Source organism: Phlebotomus papatasi, chromosome 3 (genome assembly GCF_024763615.1).
Source record: "Phlebotomus papatasi isolate M1 chromosome 3, Ppap_2.1, whole genome shotgun sequence".
Lineage (NCBI taxonomy): Eukaryota > Metazoa > Arthropoda > Insecta > Diptera > Psychodidae > Phlebotomus > Phlebotomus papatasi.
The window spans coordinates 4,764,728-4,783,064 of NC_077224.1; the positions used below are offsets into that span (position 1 = coordinate 4,764,728).

The window sequence follows — 18,337 nt, forward strand, 5'->3', positions numbered from 1 at the left end:
TAGCACGTGCATTGCACTAAGAAAAAGAAAATAAATAAATGTTTCATAATTTTAATTTTAGAGTAGTCTTACAAAAGTAGTATATCTATACTTTTTGAAATATTTTTTCTTAATAATTAAAAATACAGATGATATATTTTTATTTATTTGAAAAATATTTTCTTATGATCGTATTAGGTGAGATTCTTAACAATCTCACCTACTATAATCCTATCAAAATTTCTTGTCCCTAGATCGGGCTCAAACTTTGCCAAAATGTGTTTCACCACTTCCTGATCACGAATACATGGGTGACTAAGTAACGTGTCCGCTCTTTGGAGTTTAATAGCTCCTAAACTAAAAGAGATATCGACTTACGGTTTCTGGAAAAGGTTATATCGGGTAAAAATTGCAACTTGGTGCATTGACGCCCCACTCCCTGCTCCTCGTTCTGCCATTATGAATATCCCTAGGGTCGAAGGAACAATTCTTCGACAGGGAACCCCTATTGACACTTTTGTCAAAATCTTCAAATATATTTAATTAAATGTAAATAATATGACGTTTTTTCTTTAGTCTACCTTTTCTGATAAGGATAGATGTTCAAATTTGGTATTCCAAATGGTACAAAGGGGGTGTCAATAAGTCCTGACATGACTTCTTAAAGTGTCAATAAAACCCTATTTTTTTGTTTTATAAATAGGTCCGCCCTTTAGCATCTATCGGGATCAAATTTTAGTATGTTATAGCTGGACCTTAGATCATTCGATCAGTACTAGACTTGAGCTTTCGATCAGTACCAAACTAAAAGTCCCCTTACCCTTTTGAATCGAGCTATAGGGTAATGTGTGGTATTTCGGGACACTTTTTAGCACTTTCAAGTTTCAAACAGCTCAACGACTTCTCAAATAATTTTTTTCTCTGTTGATACAAATATTTATGTTCCTTATGCTATCCAGAATAAGATTCTTATCGAAAAATGTTGAAAAATGCATCATTTTTTATACAAAACAGCAAAAATATAAAGAAGTAAGAATGGTATATTTCGGGACAGTTGGGTATTTCGGGACAGACAAATAATAAATAAATATTTCAGCAAATAAAATTCACCGATTCTGATTATTTACCTTTAAGTAAAAGTTCTAAACTTAACTCTTTCATAAAAATTTTGTTTAAATTTCACTTTTAAAGTGACTTAAATCGAAAAAAAGTAAGCACTGTTTGTGTTGACATCTGCAAAATTGACCACACTGAAGGTCTTGTAAAAAATGGAATGTGATACTCACAGTTCACGCGAATCAAATTTCAAAAATTTTATGTTTGCCTGATACGTAACGAGCTTAATATTTCATATAGAACTTAAAAATAATTAGAAAAAAAAATATTTATAGGATTTTTGATGTGTTCCAAAATACCTATATTATGTCCCGGAAAGCACCTTGTCCAGAAATACCACACGTTACCTTATGAGTCAAAAATTTGCAAATTTTTTTTTCTTAAAATGGCCATACGTCCGATTCTAATTGTCAGAATTTAAAAAGTGAGTGAATTTGAAAGTTCTCTTGAAATGCTACTTCCGTTTCTAACATCGCAAGTTCATAAAACCATCGCTAGGAACACTATTAAAAAGAAAAATTTTCAATTTTCTAAATTATTAAATAACTCAAATACCCCATTGTGCATCGGACTCAAATTTCAGCATGTTGTAACTGAATATTATACTTATCAATAATAATCCAAAAAAAACTTAAGTCGCTCGATAACCCCTGACCCGAGCTATAAGGGGTTAAAGTTCGAAAATTGACCGGCCTATATCTCCGGTTCTAATTAACATTTTGACCTAAATTTTGGGTTTTTAGTTTCGTCTCGATGAGCACTTTTAAATGGAAGTTTAAAAAGGCCTAAGTTCCTCTATGGAATGTTGCCACCATTATTATTATTTTTGATATTGCTGTATAGTTCGTCACATGGACAAAGGCCCGCTGTGGTCAAAACACGTGTTCTAGAACAAATAAATTGAATTTTCTCGGCTACCGAGCAACCGAAAAGATCAACTTTTGGGGCAAAATTAAAGAGGAGATTCTGGTCTATATTCCACAATCATCTTTCTGTCAGTTCATTTACATCCTAGATATTTTAATTTCAATAATAAGTTTGCAATTTTTCAGAAATTCGTTTTTAAATTGTTGTATAATATCTCTCATTTTTAGTTCCAAATTGAATTTGCATGCAGATCGAGATTGCTCACGTTAAGAATCTCACCTACAATAAGCTGATCTAGGCTTGTTATTATTTTTATTTTATATTATGCAGTTTTTGTTTTTGAAACATTTTCCTTGAGTACGATCTTACTGTAGACACGCTTTATTTCAGTAAACAGATAAAAAAGGAGCTTTCGCAATAAAAAAAATGGATTTATTCATTGTAAAACGTGTAATGTGGCATTTATTTTGATGTGTTTTACTGAAATTGCTATGCGGAAAATATTCCGATTCAAATAAGTATTTTTTAGTTGTGGAACATTCTTTGCTGGGTCTTTTATACTGAGGTCTTCCGGGCGTAATGTCTGTCTTTAAAAGCCTTAAAAGCTTATTACGCCTTCAAAAAAATAAGTAAATAAAAATAAAAATAAAAACTAGCCAAATTCTAGAGGAAACAATCATAAGTGCTTAGATTTCTACCTCACTTTTGGTAGAACAAGGGCCCATCAATCCTAATAAAAAGTGAAGCTATTTTTCACTTTTCCTTGTAAAAATTTAGCAGATATTGCACCGCGTCTTAAACAACTTTGCTCATAGTTCCTGTACTATTTCGGCGAACATTATAAAATATGTATTTTTAGATAGCCGTTAATGCACAATTTTGAAATATATTAGACTAATAATTCAATTCTCTTTGGAGATTACTCAAGCGGATATTTGACTATGTGCGAAAATACCGTTGAACCATTCCTAAAAACGGTTTTTCAAGGTCAAAGGTTAAAAAGACTCTAGAAAGCGCATTTATCAAGCGAATGGGGTCATGTTTGGTCTCGTTGGAAAGGTCTTGGAATTTTCTATAAAACTGTACCGGGTATATTCGGTTCTGAAAATCAATTATATTACTTTTAAAACAATTTTGCAGGATCTTTTGAATGATTTATTAATCGGTTCAAATCGGTTAAGAACCGGTATATGGTAAATTATGCGAAAGTACTTTTGAAGTATGCCATCTAAGTCACGAGTTCGAGCATTTCGCAAGCCTGGTACCAGGGGCATGACATTTCCTATGTTTCCCATATGTTTCTAGCGAGCCGAAAAAAATTTTGAGTTTATTAGCTGTTTTCTGTCATTGTAGAATGAATTAGAGAAAAATACTAATACAAAATAAAAGCCAATTTAATAACATAGAGGCAACCGAAAACCCTAAATTGGCAATCTACGTAGTTTTAGAGTTATATCGTGAAATGTGTACGAAAACAGGGAAAAAATTACACTGAGACTGGTCGCATTTTTCAGAGATAATGTCACCCCCCTGCCTGGTACGATTTGTCATCACTTTTTTAATTTAGTACACTCAGTCCAATTATTTTCTAAAAAATTTGAAAAATCTTTATCATATAGAAAATTACCTATTGCTCAATTTAGATATTTTCAAAAGTGATATATGACCTATGGAATTTTTTAGTACTGAAACGATCTTCTAGTTCATTGCCTTGCACAATTTTTTTCTTGTGTATTTTGTTACCCTAATCCGCGTCTCAGGATTTTCGTTTTGTCTTGTCTCGCCTAACTTCTTATAGCCAGTGAATGGCTTGAGAACACGCACTGAGTTAATTAAAGCTTTTCATAATTGAAAGAGCGTCTTACGGTGGTGATGATGATGGAGAAAATTATGTGTTTGCTGTTGTGAACGTGTGTCATAGCGTAACATTTCATACCAATAAGATGAATTGTCATGATGTGATAAGGCAACTTGCTACTTTAAATAACAAATTGAACTCTTGATTATCACGACACGTCACTTGTTTCATTTTAAGGGGTCCTTAAGCATATGCAAAGAGCAAGAGAGAATGAGATTAAGTAGGGCAAAGTTTGGAAAATACTCCAAGTAATGGTGATGTAATAAAAAAAAGGGAAAATGTTCTTTAATTGTAATAAAAAATGCTAAGCGCGTGGTGGAAAAGATAGTTTTGTGGCAGTTACAATTTTCACTGGAATAATGTTGTTAAGCATAAAAGAAAGATTATCTCTTGTGATAATGTTGAAATTTGACTGCTTTTCTCTTTTGAAACCGAGGAAGAATTTGAGAGAAAGGAAATTGCAATGACTCCAACATATTTTCTGGAAAATGTAATGTCATTTTCCGAGATTTAATCGCCTTTGCTTATGTATTTTTGGGGTTTCCTCTGTTAAAATACTTTCCAAATTTGGCCAAGTGCTATATTGTTATTTGTTAAGCTGTGGGTATGTTAATGGAATTATTGACTGTATGTCCTCATTCACAAATATTTCTGTTGAATAACTAAATTTATATCGCCACAAATTCATGCTCCGTTGAATCTTAAAGTTTCAGTTTAAATTGTTCCTGTGCTAATGGAAACCCTAAAGTCCATTATTGTACTTCTATATTTGCACATCAAAGTTTCAATTTGCAAAGCGCAGAGTTTTACTATAAAATTTTATTTTAATATTGTTTTTTTGGTGTTGCAGGTGCTTGCTGTGTGGTTAGTGGTTGATATATTGAAAGAGGCAAGCGTGGCGGGGCAGCAGATTCGGCGTCTAGGCTCCTGGGGCCTGTGTCATGCACGCCAGCACAACAACAGACCGGGGCGGGGGTGGCGGTGGCGGATCATGGCGGTTACCTCCCGACGAGACTCTCCAAGTGGGGGACCCCAAGTCCAAAGAAGAGGTATTCAACGAAAACGTGAGAAATTTTACACCCTCTAAAATACAAAATTAACTTTATTGTTGTTGTGGTTGAACTAATATTTTGGTACAATTGCAAAGCCCATATTTGCAATTTAAGGAATATTAGGGGAAAGTACTCTCCCTTCGTTCATGCCTTCGAATAATGTGAATTTTCTTTCATGTTTCCTAAGAGACTTGCGTATTTCTATTAAATATTAATCAGCTTATCATCAATTATTGATAATTACAGTAGAGCCTCGCTATAGGCCACATTTGGTCCAGACTTGGCACTTGGGTCGCACTATAGTCCGCGGAAATTCCAGTGGAAAACTTGCGTCCAAATTGCAAAATTCGCCGGAATTTAACGCTAAAATTCCACTAAGTATTCCATGGAATTTGGAGCCGGTAATTCCATTGGAATCTTAGCTCTCCATGGAATTTCAAGTACGAACCACTGGAATTCCAGCGTTAAATTCCGCGGAGTGCCGTGGAAGATTTATATGGAAACTTACATGTGGAACGTCCGCGGGATAAGCTGGAAAAATCGTATGGAAGTTCCACTATCTTTCCAAAGGGTTTTCCATAGTTTTTCCACTATTTTTCTCGAAAGTCTAGCAAATAAATTGGTGTTGTGACAACGTGGATAATTTGTTTCCAAACCTTCCGCAAACATTTTTAGTGATTCATGTGGCAATTATAATATAATTAATTAGGCGACATTGCGTTTCGTGTAGATAAAAGTGAAGTGATTACATTAAATAGGCCGCCAACCTCAAATAATACTGTTTTTATGTCATTTAATAAATATTTTCGGTAAATTTTTTTTTTATAAAATATTTTTTTATTGCTCAAAGTGTTAATTCGTTATTGCTGGTTTAGTAAAACATATTTTAATCCTCGTAATCTTTGCTATTTCTTAAATATTCGGAAGCAAAATCACGAGGTGCATGTGACAGCTTCATTTTTTCTCCATTTCATTTTGGTGGAAAAATCCACATAAATTCCACGAGCATTTCCATGGATGTATTCTATATAAAAAATCCAGCATAAATCCATTAAATTTTCCTTGGAAAGTATTATGGAAAATTCCTATGGAATTTTTTAAGGAAAAATAGTGGAAAATTCCAAGGAATTTTTCACTTGTTATTCCTATTCCGCTTTCTTTTGCTATGGGGGAACTTGGTTTTTGTCTTTGCTGAGGTTGCTGGGATTGAGTAAATGCTAAATGTAAACCCTTTCCATTATTACAATTTCATGATTCCTACAATATCCACATTTGACATTAAAAAATAAAGCAAAAAAGATTAAAATTCGCAAGAATTAAAAAAAATTATAATTATGATATATTTTGAATAATAGGGTAGAGTCAGTACTTTTTCGCCAGTAAGCACTTTTTCGCCACCTACAAATAAAATCACTTTTTCAGGGAATTATGAGCTCATGGAACTACGAAATGACTATTACTTCGTAACTTCTAGTCCAACGGATCAGAAAACCATAACTGGTGCTCCACCAACTAGATTATTTGCAAGTTAATTGAAGAAATTGTCGACAAGGTGAACAGTCACCAAAAAAATATGGAGTTCTTAATAAACTTGTCAACGCTCAGGCAAATTGTCTTGCAATATTTTATGTTTTTGCAGTACAGTATTTGATATTTTTTCTCTGAAAGTCACTTTTTTATTAACTAAGCTTCGCTCTAATATAATTATTTAATAATGTTTTCCAAAAAAATAAAGAAATACTGATGTGGTGAAATAGGGCTTACTTTTTTCGGTTGTGTAAGTACTTTTCGCCACTCATTTTTCCAAGCATTTTACAAGTGGAGCACCTCGCGGAATTTAGTTGAAACAGACGTAATTGTCAATTGATTTGTGTCGCAAACAAAAAATATGCAAAAAATCATTCGAAATACTCTAATAATTGTCTAATATAGGTGTTAAATAAGAAAAGTACTGTGCAATGTACTTTTGCGGGTTTTCGAAAGCTGCTGTTTCTTCAAAATCAATTAAAAGCAAGTGGCGAAAAAGTGCTTACACAGTGGCGAAAAAGTGTTTACAAAGTGGCGAAAAGTACTGAAACATGCATTGTTGTAGAAAATGTATTTTTTCAACTAGATGCCCAAAAATTCCTGGAAAGTCTCCTGGTTCATTAGAGAGACAATGCTTCAAAGCACTTGTACAGAAAATTTCTTTTTATTTCGACAAAAATTGTAAGAATTACAAGGGTACAAAACCTTAAGGTGGCGAAAAGGGCTTACTCTACCCTATGTATTCTTCAACCTTTTCCGACCAATTTAATTTTTGTATTGTTTAAATTTATCAAAGAAAAATATTATGAATCCACTTAAAAAAAATATATACATAATACACCTGAATTAAAATTGCATTGCCAAGAATTCTTGTCCGCTTATTTCAGAAAATTAATAACCAAAGAAATAGTCCCTTAATTGTATAGTCCCTTAATTGTAAAATGCTTTGCTTGGGGCATGAATAAATGTTTATTATTTATTAAATTCTTGGGAATTATCAAGATATTTTAACATTTCGTGAATTCTAAAATCGAGAAATATTGAAAAAACTCGGAAACTCATTTAAAAACTAAAAGACTCAGAACATATGAAATTCAAAGCCTATATCATTTTCATTTAATGGTACAGTCGACACAAAATGATTTACAACTAAATGGCATGTTTTCCTGACTTTAAAGGTATTTAAAATCTCTCTTTTAAAAAATTTTAACACGTGTCATATTAATTTAAAAAATAAATCATCAAATCGAATAAATTTTTGATTTAAAAAAGAATATGTACAATATTAAGAAAAACAATAATTTGTTAATTTCCTATTATACCGCGATAATAAAAGTAATTTTTTGCGCAAAAATGCGCTTCAGAAAATTTATGATCCAAAAATGTTTTTTTATTTAATAAAAATTTTTCTAATAGAATTTTTTGTAGTATTTTTAAAACCATCATTGAACTTACTAAGTAGGGAAGCAACATCTTTTAAAACGATTTTTTAATACTTCTTCAGTTCCAGTTTCGCGATCAATTACAATAGTTGTGATCGAATGTGAGCATACTACATCGATGGCTGTTTCAGGAAAAATGCCAATATTTAATTGCGAAAATTGAGGAAAATATGCTTTTTTTCCAAAGGAAAAAACATATTTCTCTTAAATAATGAATAATATTATAACCCTCGACTGAATATTTCCTCAAAATAACATTTTTTTTCTCAAGAAAATAATGACGCAATTCACTAAAAAATAGAGAATTTTTGGTCGGGAGTATGTTTAATACTCCTATTTGACCATTCTCTATAGACAGCATACTGCAGCATAAATCCTATAACAATATAGGTAATAAAAATCGTGATTATAATATTCCCCAAGTTGATAAATAATTTTAAGGGAAATTCAAAATTCATTTTGAGAGAGAAAGAAAGAAAAATGAAAGAGAAAATCTGCTAAATGGTTTCCAGCGCCATCTACCGACAGTCTGCCATCATCCGCCGCGAGCGTTAAGCAGTGCCATTTTCATGTATTTGCTTAGCACTTTTTGTTCGAAAGCTGCTGACTGGCCAGCAGACCGATTCAGCAAAAAAAAATGCTATTATTTCTGCTAACTGTGCTCGCTGGGTAACTTAAAATCAATGTTTTCAAATCAACGGACGATAAATTGTGGACTATAGAGCGATGGCCTATAGCGGGGTTCTACTGTATGTGATAATTATGTGTAAGTCTCTTAGAAAAATAACAAAAAAAAAATCATATTATTCGAAGGAATGAACGTTCGAAGGGAGAGTACTTTACCCTACATGGAAACACATTTACATAAAAAAATATATTACAAAGTAAAAAAAAAGTATCGTACAATTAAAGTAAGGTTCTTAAAGTGTAGATTATTATAAGTTTCTCCTGGGGAATTCATTTTCGGGAATTTAGTGAGGAAAAATTTTCTCAAGGAAGAAAATTAAGATTATGCCAGGAAGTTTTTCCATGGAATTGTAGAGGTTCAGAATACATACCAGTTAAGTTATAAGCTCTACTGAAAGTTCACGATGAAGAAAAGAAGAAAATGAGGCAATGAAAAAGTTTTCCATCTTACATTGTACAACTACATCATTGAGACAAGATTATTATGTGATCTCAATTATTGTGTTAATCTATTACAAATTGTTTAACACATGTGTGCTTCAGTGATTGGAATTTTTCTCATTAACACTGAAAGGAGTTTCTATCAGATCAAATGTTACAAAGGAGAGGATTACAAATAAACAAAAAATTTAATAGATATTTCAACTTTCGTGTATTGCAATATTGCAAAACAATGAAAGCGTAGGGCAAAGAATTTTTAAGTCTTGTCTTGCGACACGATGATTAAATAATAGAGGAACATAGGGCAAAATGTGATAGAACAGGCGGAACTGATACTTAATTATTTCAAGAACTGCCAGAAGATCTGAAACTGTGCTATCACATTAGAATTTTTCAAACTAAAATCAGTTGAATTGATAGATTTTCACTAAGTTATTGATAAAAAGTAATAAATGTCCCTAAAAACTAGTCTCTAAAAGTTAAATAAAGGGCCCAAGCCCTCAAAAATGGCTAAAAATTAATAAAAATTGGAAAAAATAAATTTTTCCAATATTTTTCATTCTAATATCCGGCTAGTAAAATTTACTATAGGGCTAGTAAAATCTACTATCCGGTATTTGAACTAGGAAAATTTCTCGCAAATGTGTGTATTTGATGTCCTTGAACGACTCTGATAAATTTTCAAGTAGTTGTAGAACTTTGATTGTACGATTTTTGCCGGTATCAACTACTTAAAAATTTACAACGATTTTCCCATGTAAAGTAAAGTATCATATCAACGGATCACCACCTCAAAATAAAATAATAATTTATTGGGAAAGAGCAGAAAATGAAGAAACGAAGACATAATTATAACTGTTTAGCCTTCAAACGATGTGACTTTTTTTTTGCAAAAATCTAGTTCGGCATTTCTTAATCATAAAATAGGTTAAACCGGTTAAACAAAAAAGTCTCATCAGACTCTTGAGCATAAGATGATCTCATGGTTAATAAATGAGGATCCAGCTCCTTACTTACAAAAACAGAGGTAGGGGAGACCGGGGAGGTTTGGGACAGGGGTAGTGTGGGACAAGGCGATTTTTTCATTATTTTTTTTTTAATAAACGGGATTTAACCACTACTCAATCTTAGGCAATATTAAGATGTATCTCGACTAAAAGAATGGATATCCTCAGTTTTTAATTTTATGAACACTTTTTTAAAAATTGATAAAAATTGTGTATTTTGACGTCTAGGTTTTCCTCTTTGTATTTTATATCAGCGATATATAATCAAAACTTTTTTATCTCATTAGGTAGCAGTGTAATCTGGGAACATATTTTTATAAAAGTTTCAGAGATTATACGCTCTTGTTTTTTACATAAAGATTTTAAATACCAAATGCACACGTGGGGATGTTTGGGACACTTGAAAGGGGATGAATGGGACGTTGATTTTCGACAAGATTGTAGGTGGCGTGCAATTTTTTATTGTCAAAATGAAGAGTAATGCTCAGTTTCTACTGAAAATCTCCCTCTTGTACAAAGTTTACCAGTGGAGCAGATTTCTCTAACTATAGGGAAACTATCGTGATTTTTTGGAATAGTGTCTCAAAGTCAAAACATGAAAAGTGTCCCAAATCTCCCCGGTCTCCTCTAATACGCATCGTTTGAAAGATTTGAAGGCTCACCCGTGCGAAATTGTCTAGATTCCCATAATTTCTAATAAGATAAAAACTTTGTTTGATAGTTACGATTCAACTTTATTCAGTGTCGTGTCGATACGTATTTTACTCACCTTTACTTCCGGTCTCAGTCAAAATCCCGAAAGCCAAAATATCGAATGGTCAAAATGTGTAATAGCTTCCCAAAACACATAAAATTACCGTTTTGTCCAGCAAACATGGACTGCAATCTTGGAGGTAGACATAACACTTTTGAGAATTAGGGATTATGGTTTTCGGAATTTTGAGCCTCTCGGGATTTTGGCTTTCAGGATTTTGGCGTTTGGAATGTTGATTTCCGCAATTTTAGCTTTCATTATTTTAACCCATTTGGAATTTTGGCCAATTTTGTCCCATCTGGATTTGGGTTTATTCGGGTATTTTACCCATTCGGGAATTTGGTTTTTTTAGATTTTAACCCATTCGAGATTTTGATGTTCGTGATTTTGACCGGGACCTCTTTATTCCACATTATTAGAAATAAATTAAGGCGATGCAGTCCCTGTGAATACGTCAGATCGTTTAATATCTAGACCAGGAAAGAACTGTAAAACTCAAGCCGACGTAATATAATTAACGAGGTAGAGGGATTCCGGAAATCGGTGGGAAAATACAATTCACTCAGGGAAACTTATCAACTTTTTCCAAAGCTTTCGGCTCGGTCTCCAAGCCTTCATCAGTAGTGGTCATGTCTTTCAAATGTTCTCTGAGTTGATGAGTTTCTCTGAGTGAGTTTCTGTGTTTCCTTGTTCTAAAAAGGCTACTCCCCTGATGTATTCTAAGGCAGTACTTCACCTAGCTAATTTATTTAGATTTTAAAAAGTAATTTTAAAAAGTAATTTCAAAATTGAAAATTTAAGGCTACATCTACGGCAATAATTGGAAACCAGTGTTATTTTCTATTGGCAGATATCAAATTTTACAACCACTTAGTTTGCCACATTTTGCCCCATGTTCCTCATATCAATAAAATAACTTGGCAAGTCATTTAGGTAATAACATAGATCTCGATTACTATCGTGTATTTCGATAAGGAGCTTTCTCAACATGGAAGCTTGCCATTCGAAATGTTATGCAGTACTGAATTTTCTGCCATATGATTTGCATATGCAAATATTTTATTTTTTGAAAAAAAAAATAACTGTTCGTGTTAACTACCAACAGAAAATACTAAAGTTGATTTCTCCAGTCGCTACTGCAGTTATTTTTCACCATAAATCTTGGACGCCAAGGGAATATATTACATTATTGACATTCTTTTCTTCAAGCAGTTATTTTTCTTATACCCCATTGAGAGTTTTTCGTATAGAAATTTCATCATGATATACGTTAAATATCAACAGGTTTACTGCAGCCAAATTGATTTATGTGAGAAGAAAGGGTGAGACTTTTAATGCAGACCGAGTAGTTTTGTTCGAAAACATTTTTTTTTTCACAGACTAATAACTCTGAGAAAATATAGTGTGTTAGATAAGATAAGAAGTTTGTCATTTTTTAATAGAGTTTAATTCAATTTTAAGTCGGTTATTCTTGTTATTCTGAAATGCTTTTATTTAGGACAAATAGAATTTTCTTATAATAGCATTATATAGTGCTTGAATCAGGTTTAAGAAGTGGAAATTTTACCTCCTTTTATATCCTTTTCTGAAACTCATTGAAAACTACTTTCTTTCTATGACGTAATTTTATGTAAATGAATGAGCTTAAGTTGAGAAAACTTTTAGCATAAAAAAAATTTATTAATACATTGAAGTTTACAATATATCATTATTGATTTTCTTCTAGTAGTTTTGCTTGCAAAATATTGCATTTTTGTACACACCCAACTCATTACATTAGGTTGATGATTATGGGTACATATGATGTATATTTTGAGGAGAGCGGGGCAATTTCGAACATGCATGGTCTATAATAAATAAAAGACATTGTCTCACGTGTAATGATTTTAAAATGATATTTTGAGAAACTCCAGTTAATTGAAGTCATATGGACAAAAAGTTACAGTTACGAAAAGTGAAATACGTGGTTATGTTTGTACATAACCTCAAAATATTGTATTCTATTAAGTATAATGTGTCAAGTTGCAAAAAATCTGAATTTATTAATTCGGTTTAGTTTTTCGCAAAAAATGTGCTTAGATTGTATTTACCGCCGACTTACCATTACCGACCTTCCCAGGAAAACGATAAAACCTAGTTGGAGCCACAAAAGCCAAGACATAAAATCGAGCTAAGCTATATAGGGTAAAGGCTCAAAATTTTGTCCAGTCTGCTTATAAGCATCGATGTTCCAAGTTTGAAGTGCGATATTTTCGATACTAATTGACTTTTTTTGATACTCTCTTTTCCGAAGGGTTGTTTAGAAACTTGGCAAGCTATTTATCGTATTTTTTTTAATAAAATTAGTTTTAATACGTTTAAAAATGAATTGATATGTAGAGGTGAAATTGACTCTTATTTTGGACAACTTGTTTATTAATTTGGACAACTCGGCTGTAAATTTGGACAGCTTATCCGCCTCAACAGCATGCCCATTGTTCTTCATTTCATGAACTAATTTTACCAAGTCCTCTTCCTGTTCATGTAAGGGAAACGTGGAATGTCACAAAAAGCCTAGAAATTTGCTATATCATTCATTAAAATGAGTAGACTTCGGTACTCCAAGTACGTGCGGATTCGCGCATTCCCTAGCCTTTCCGGGAGCCTTTCAAGGCTTCTTTCACTACATCTCGTTCGTAGAGATGATGCTCCTTTGTTTCTCCAGGCATTTGTCTAACCTAGTCATCACAAAAGCTAAAACTTTACGAAATTTCATGGGAAAAACACCTGTCCAAAATAAGGAGTATCACCTCACTGGTGAATGTCTTAGAAAATTTCCCATTTTTCACACGAATAATCTAATTCACAAGGCAAATCTCACTTCAGGTCAAATGTACAAATCACCACTAACGTGAATCAACACAATTTTCAATAAATATTCAATAATATCACTAGAAAAAAGCGAATAAAACATTGTTAGTACTTCACCACAGCTAAATAAGACTGAAGTAAAAACGAAGTTCTGTCATATTTGTCGTAAGCAATTCTTTACACTGAATTTTCAACAAAGTAATTTCAACTCAAATCATATTCAAAATTGGCGTATTTAGTGTTAAAATCTTCCAAAAAGAACAAATATTTAGATAGAATTCATTATTTATCAAATATTGGAATAAAAATCCATCATTTTAATGAATTTATTTATAGTGTCCAATTTTATCCTCAAAGTGTCCAAAATAAGAAACTGGACAAAATTATGAGCCTTTCCTCTACTACAGCTTTAGATATATCAAAAGTAGGTTAATCCTGGAGGTTAGAATCAACGCTGAAACGACGGTGAACGTATGGGGGCATGGGAAAGATTAAGAATGAGATGAAAATAAATTCAAATTAAAATTAAAAAGTAGTTTTTATGAATTTCAAAAAAAAGAGTTATCTCAATCCTTACTTGATCTGAGCTTATATAAACAAAAGTAGCTCGACCGGGCCTATTTTCAACCGATGCCAATGAGGGGTTACTCATTCACACTTTTTTAGGACAAGGATTTCTGGTTTCTCGAGTTTTGCGATGCAAAAAATGGGTTTCTAGGGTTTTGCAATGCAAAAATTGGGTTTCTGAGTTCTGCGATGCAATTCTTGGGTTCCTCGGGCTTCGCGATCCAAAAATGCGTTTTCTGCTTTTGCGATGCAAAACTGGGTTTCTCGAGTTTCGCGAAGTAAAACTTGGCTTTCTTAGGTTTCACGATGAAAAAAATGGGTTTCTTCTGGTTCCGCAATGCAAAAATTGGGTTTCTCGAGTTCCGCGACTGAGTGCTCAAGGTTCTCGGGTTTCGCGATGCAAAAAATGGATATTTCTGGTTTCATGGTAAAAAATGGGTGTCTCTGGCTTCACAATGCAAAAATTGTGTTTCTCGGATTTCACGATACAAAAACTGGGTTTCTCGAGTTCTGCGACGCAATTTTTGGGTTTCTCTGGTTTCGCGATGCAAAAACGGGTTTCTTGGGTTTCGCGATGCTAAAAATGGGTTTCGCGATGCAAGAAGTGGACTTCTCGTGTTTCATGATGCAAAAATGGGGATCCTCGGATTCCGAGACGCAATTCTTGGTTTTCTCGGATTTCGCGACATGTTTTTCATAAAACAGACAAGGATTTCTCAATTATGAGTTACCCCTTGGATTTCTTTCGAGAATTTTTTTTTATTCGCTACCTATTCCTGTGCAACCTAATTATTGAAAATAGACGACGACCAGTGATAACTCTACGAAAGATAAAATGGCAGCATACGTTTTCTTTTAACTCGAAATGTGAAAACGAAATTTTAAGTTAAGTTTCAGGTACATCTTTATAATTTCGGCATACATTTTAGATCAGTAAAATTTTATGAAGTCAAAATTCACATCATTTCCTTTCTTAATGGCATCAGCACACATTTTGGCTCAGTATAATTTTATGAAATCGAAATTCGTGTCCCTTTCTTTCTCTGAAGATCTTCATATGTCTATCCCACTCTTTCACACTCGTCTTCTTCTTCTTCTTTAGAATACCACACTAAATAAACTAGACATTTAATCGTTAATTAAATGCTGCATTATATTGGGCAGTATTTCAGTCAAAATTGTCAGTAAAAAGAAAATTAATATTGAAATTATTATTCGCAAAGGAGAAATTTAAAAAAAAATGAAAAATTTCTTTTGACCACTTTAAATTTACTGATCAAAAATGTTGTTCTCTCAAACAAATACTGTTGCAAACAAAGGAAATAAAACAATAAGAAGTTTGTTCAAATTTATGGTGGCTGAAATTCCGGGATGGTCCGGGGGTTCTTGCTGTTCGAAATACTTGAAAATTCAATTCTAAATTGAATTATGAGAATAATGGCACCAGCACACATTTTAGCTCGGTAATAATTTTATGAAATCGAAATTCGTGTCCCTTTCGTTCTCTGAAAATCTGGATATGTTTATCCCACTCTTTCACACTCTTCTTCTTCTTCTTCTTTAAAAATAGGAGAAAAAAGCTCAATTTTAAAGCTGCCCCAATTCAAATGTGCCCCACTTCCCCCTACAAAGAAAAGTCGGTAATGCAGAAGCACTTGAGAACAGTAAAATGTTAAAAAAATGTTTTTTTCTTTCTTTGGAATGGCATCAGAATTGTAAACTTTTAACCAAGAGTATAGCAGTATATAGTATTTTCTAAGTGAAAGGATCACGATGCAAAATTCAACTGTTCGAACTTGCCCCAATCTCCTTTATTTCTTTCTCAAGTTTGTAGAATTAATTTTCATAAAATGTAAACATTATTGATTTTTCAAATGGTGGAAGTGAAACATGCACGTAAGATAGGTTATATTTATTTTATTCTTTAGGATCTAGCCTACACTCAAGAGGGTCACAACTGGCGAAGCATAATATTCTCTCTTCTTGTAATTGGATTCGTAGTGGCGGGTATTGTAACAGCAATTTACCTTTTAGGGTAGGTTTATTGAGATAAAGTTATTCCACAATCTCGGAATGTTGCACTCTTTTTTTTGCTGTTATAAATGACACTTTCTTGCAGATACGTAGACGAATTGCTATATTGGTCGGGGAGACGTATGATATTAGATGAATATATACAGGGCGACTTGGCGCCAAATCGATTGACACCCACTTGGGTGACTCGTAGTAAGTTCGTTTTTCAATCTGATGATGGGGGCCTTGCTGTTCTGGACACTGCCAATGATTCGGTTACAACACTTGTTACAAATCATACGCTGGTATGTTCTTAGCATAAACTTCATTGAATTGATGTACTAATATATTTTTTATTCATTTTTTTTCTTGCAGAGGCAATTAAATGTTAAGGGTTATCAATGTTCTTCAGATCTACGATATGTTTTATTTAAACACAACGTCAAACAGGTAAATGCAAAATTTTCTTAATTGAAAATCCAATTATATTGTGAATCAGAATAATAATTTCACTGAACAATTATATAAAGAACAATCTCTAGGGGGTCTCAAAGCGGAAAATATTTTCCATTTATTTATTATTTAAAGTTTTGAGTCAGCTTTCTCACAAAAGGAAGCATAATAATTTTAATAACGATGGTAAACTTTAAAATTGCTGCATATTATTATGCAACACCATAAAGCGAATGTGGCAAAGTTAAATCCAACCTCGGTGGCTTTTTGAATATTTTGCTACTACATGTACACAACTACATAATATTTATAAGTGCATGCATATATACAAGACTTTGAGGGAGGAAGATAGAAAAGTAAGACATGTTAAAGAGATATATTAGCAAAATGCACGCGAATGGATCATGAATTGCTATAAACTGCATTTGATACACAAGGCAATGCTAAATTTCATGGTTGGATTTACAATTTTAGCGGAAATGTAACCCATAAGGCATAACCCTAAACATTAAAAAATATTCCTTTATGCAGATACTTTTTTAATGTTTTGTTATACTGTCATTCAATTAAATAAGAACGAAATGTTCAGCTCGACTAACTACAAAACATATCCGAAAATCATTGAAATCGCTAGGGCCAATTTTTTGCAATGTTAGAAAAACCTCATTTTTGACGTTTTTTAGGGGGAGAGGAAAAATTTTCGAGGTAATGTCATTGGAGGAGGGGTCATCGAAGACCGGAAGTCGATATCTCTTACCGTTTGAATTTTATATAGATCAAAAAAAGGAAAAATCCGTTTCAAACATTTTAGTCTTCAGTCCTTTTATTTAAATATAAACTTTCGTTTTTTCTGTATCACATTTGATTAGTTTTATAAAAGCGTTCTAGCTGTATTTAGTGTTCTAAATAATAAGATAGCGCTTTCTTAGAATTATTCTTTAGTCTGGTTTATTGAGTAAATCCCGGTTAATTACCGATTAAATTCATTCATCAGTTAAAAAAACCATTCTGAAATCGAAAAGTAGTTAATAAATACGCATTTTCGAACACCTTAACCATTTGTTACTGGATCCTAAAGCTCACGTAAATAGCATCTAAATTGTATTAAAAAATGAGTCAAATCGTTGGAATCATTTTCGAAATAAACCAAATATATGTAAAAAAAATCATTTACCATTTACCGGTTCCCAACTGATTTGAACCGATTCATGAATCATTCAAAAGATCCTCCAAAATTTTTTTGGAAGTAATAGAATTGGTTTTCGGATAAAAGTTAGTTTTCGGCTGTGAACCGGTTCAAAACCGATTGGAACCAGTTCAGTTTTGTTGAAAATTTCAAGACCTTTACAACGAGCCCAAACATGACACCCGTTCGCTTGATAAATGCGCTCTCTAGAGCCTTTTTTTAACGTTTGATCTTGAAAAACTGTATTTTCGTCTAAGGACGGTATGTTCGCCTGGGTTATCGGGTTATCTGTAAAACATATCCATGAATGAAAAACATCGCACGACGCGTTTTCGAGTAATACCAGAAAAACATGGTTTTGATGGGGAACAGGAGTTGTGGGGGAAAATGATGTGCATGTTAACGATCCTTGAGTCGACTAATGGGAGGGGGGTTCCAGAAGGTTCTAAGTCGCTATCTCTAACCATTTAGCCTCTGACAGACGGACAAACAGCGTGACAACATTTCTCAGAAATCGTCTGAAACGTGAAGATTTGCT

The 18,337-nt window shown here is 33.0% G+C and overlaps 1 protein-coding gene across 7 annotated transcripts in view; it reads left to right on the top strand.

The window, feature by feature from the left end:
* LOC129806533 (inactive dipeptidyl peptidase 10) overlaps nt 1-18,337 on the top strand; it is a 95,570-nt gene that overhangs the window by 27,594 nt on the left and 49,639 nt on the right. For 4 of the 7 annotated variants that reach the window (XM_055855190.1, XM_055855192.1, XM_055855194.1 and 1 more), the window contains exons 2-5: nt 4,671-4,869; nt 16,076-16,182; nt 16,267-16,465; nt 16,536-16,610. In XM_055855190.1, coding sequence (XP_055711165.1) covers nt 4,762-4,869; nt 16,076-16,182; nt 16,267-16,465; nt 16,536-16,610 — 489 coding nt within the window. In that variant the 5' untranslated portion in view covers nt 4,671-4,761. Of the gene's footprint in view, nt 1-4,670; nt 4,885-16,075; nt 16,183-16,266; nt 16,466-16,535; nt 16,611-18,337 lie in introns of all 7 variants that reach the window. The other 3 variants (XM_055855191.1, XM_055855193.1, XM_055855195.1) reach the window with 1 other exon arrangement.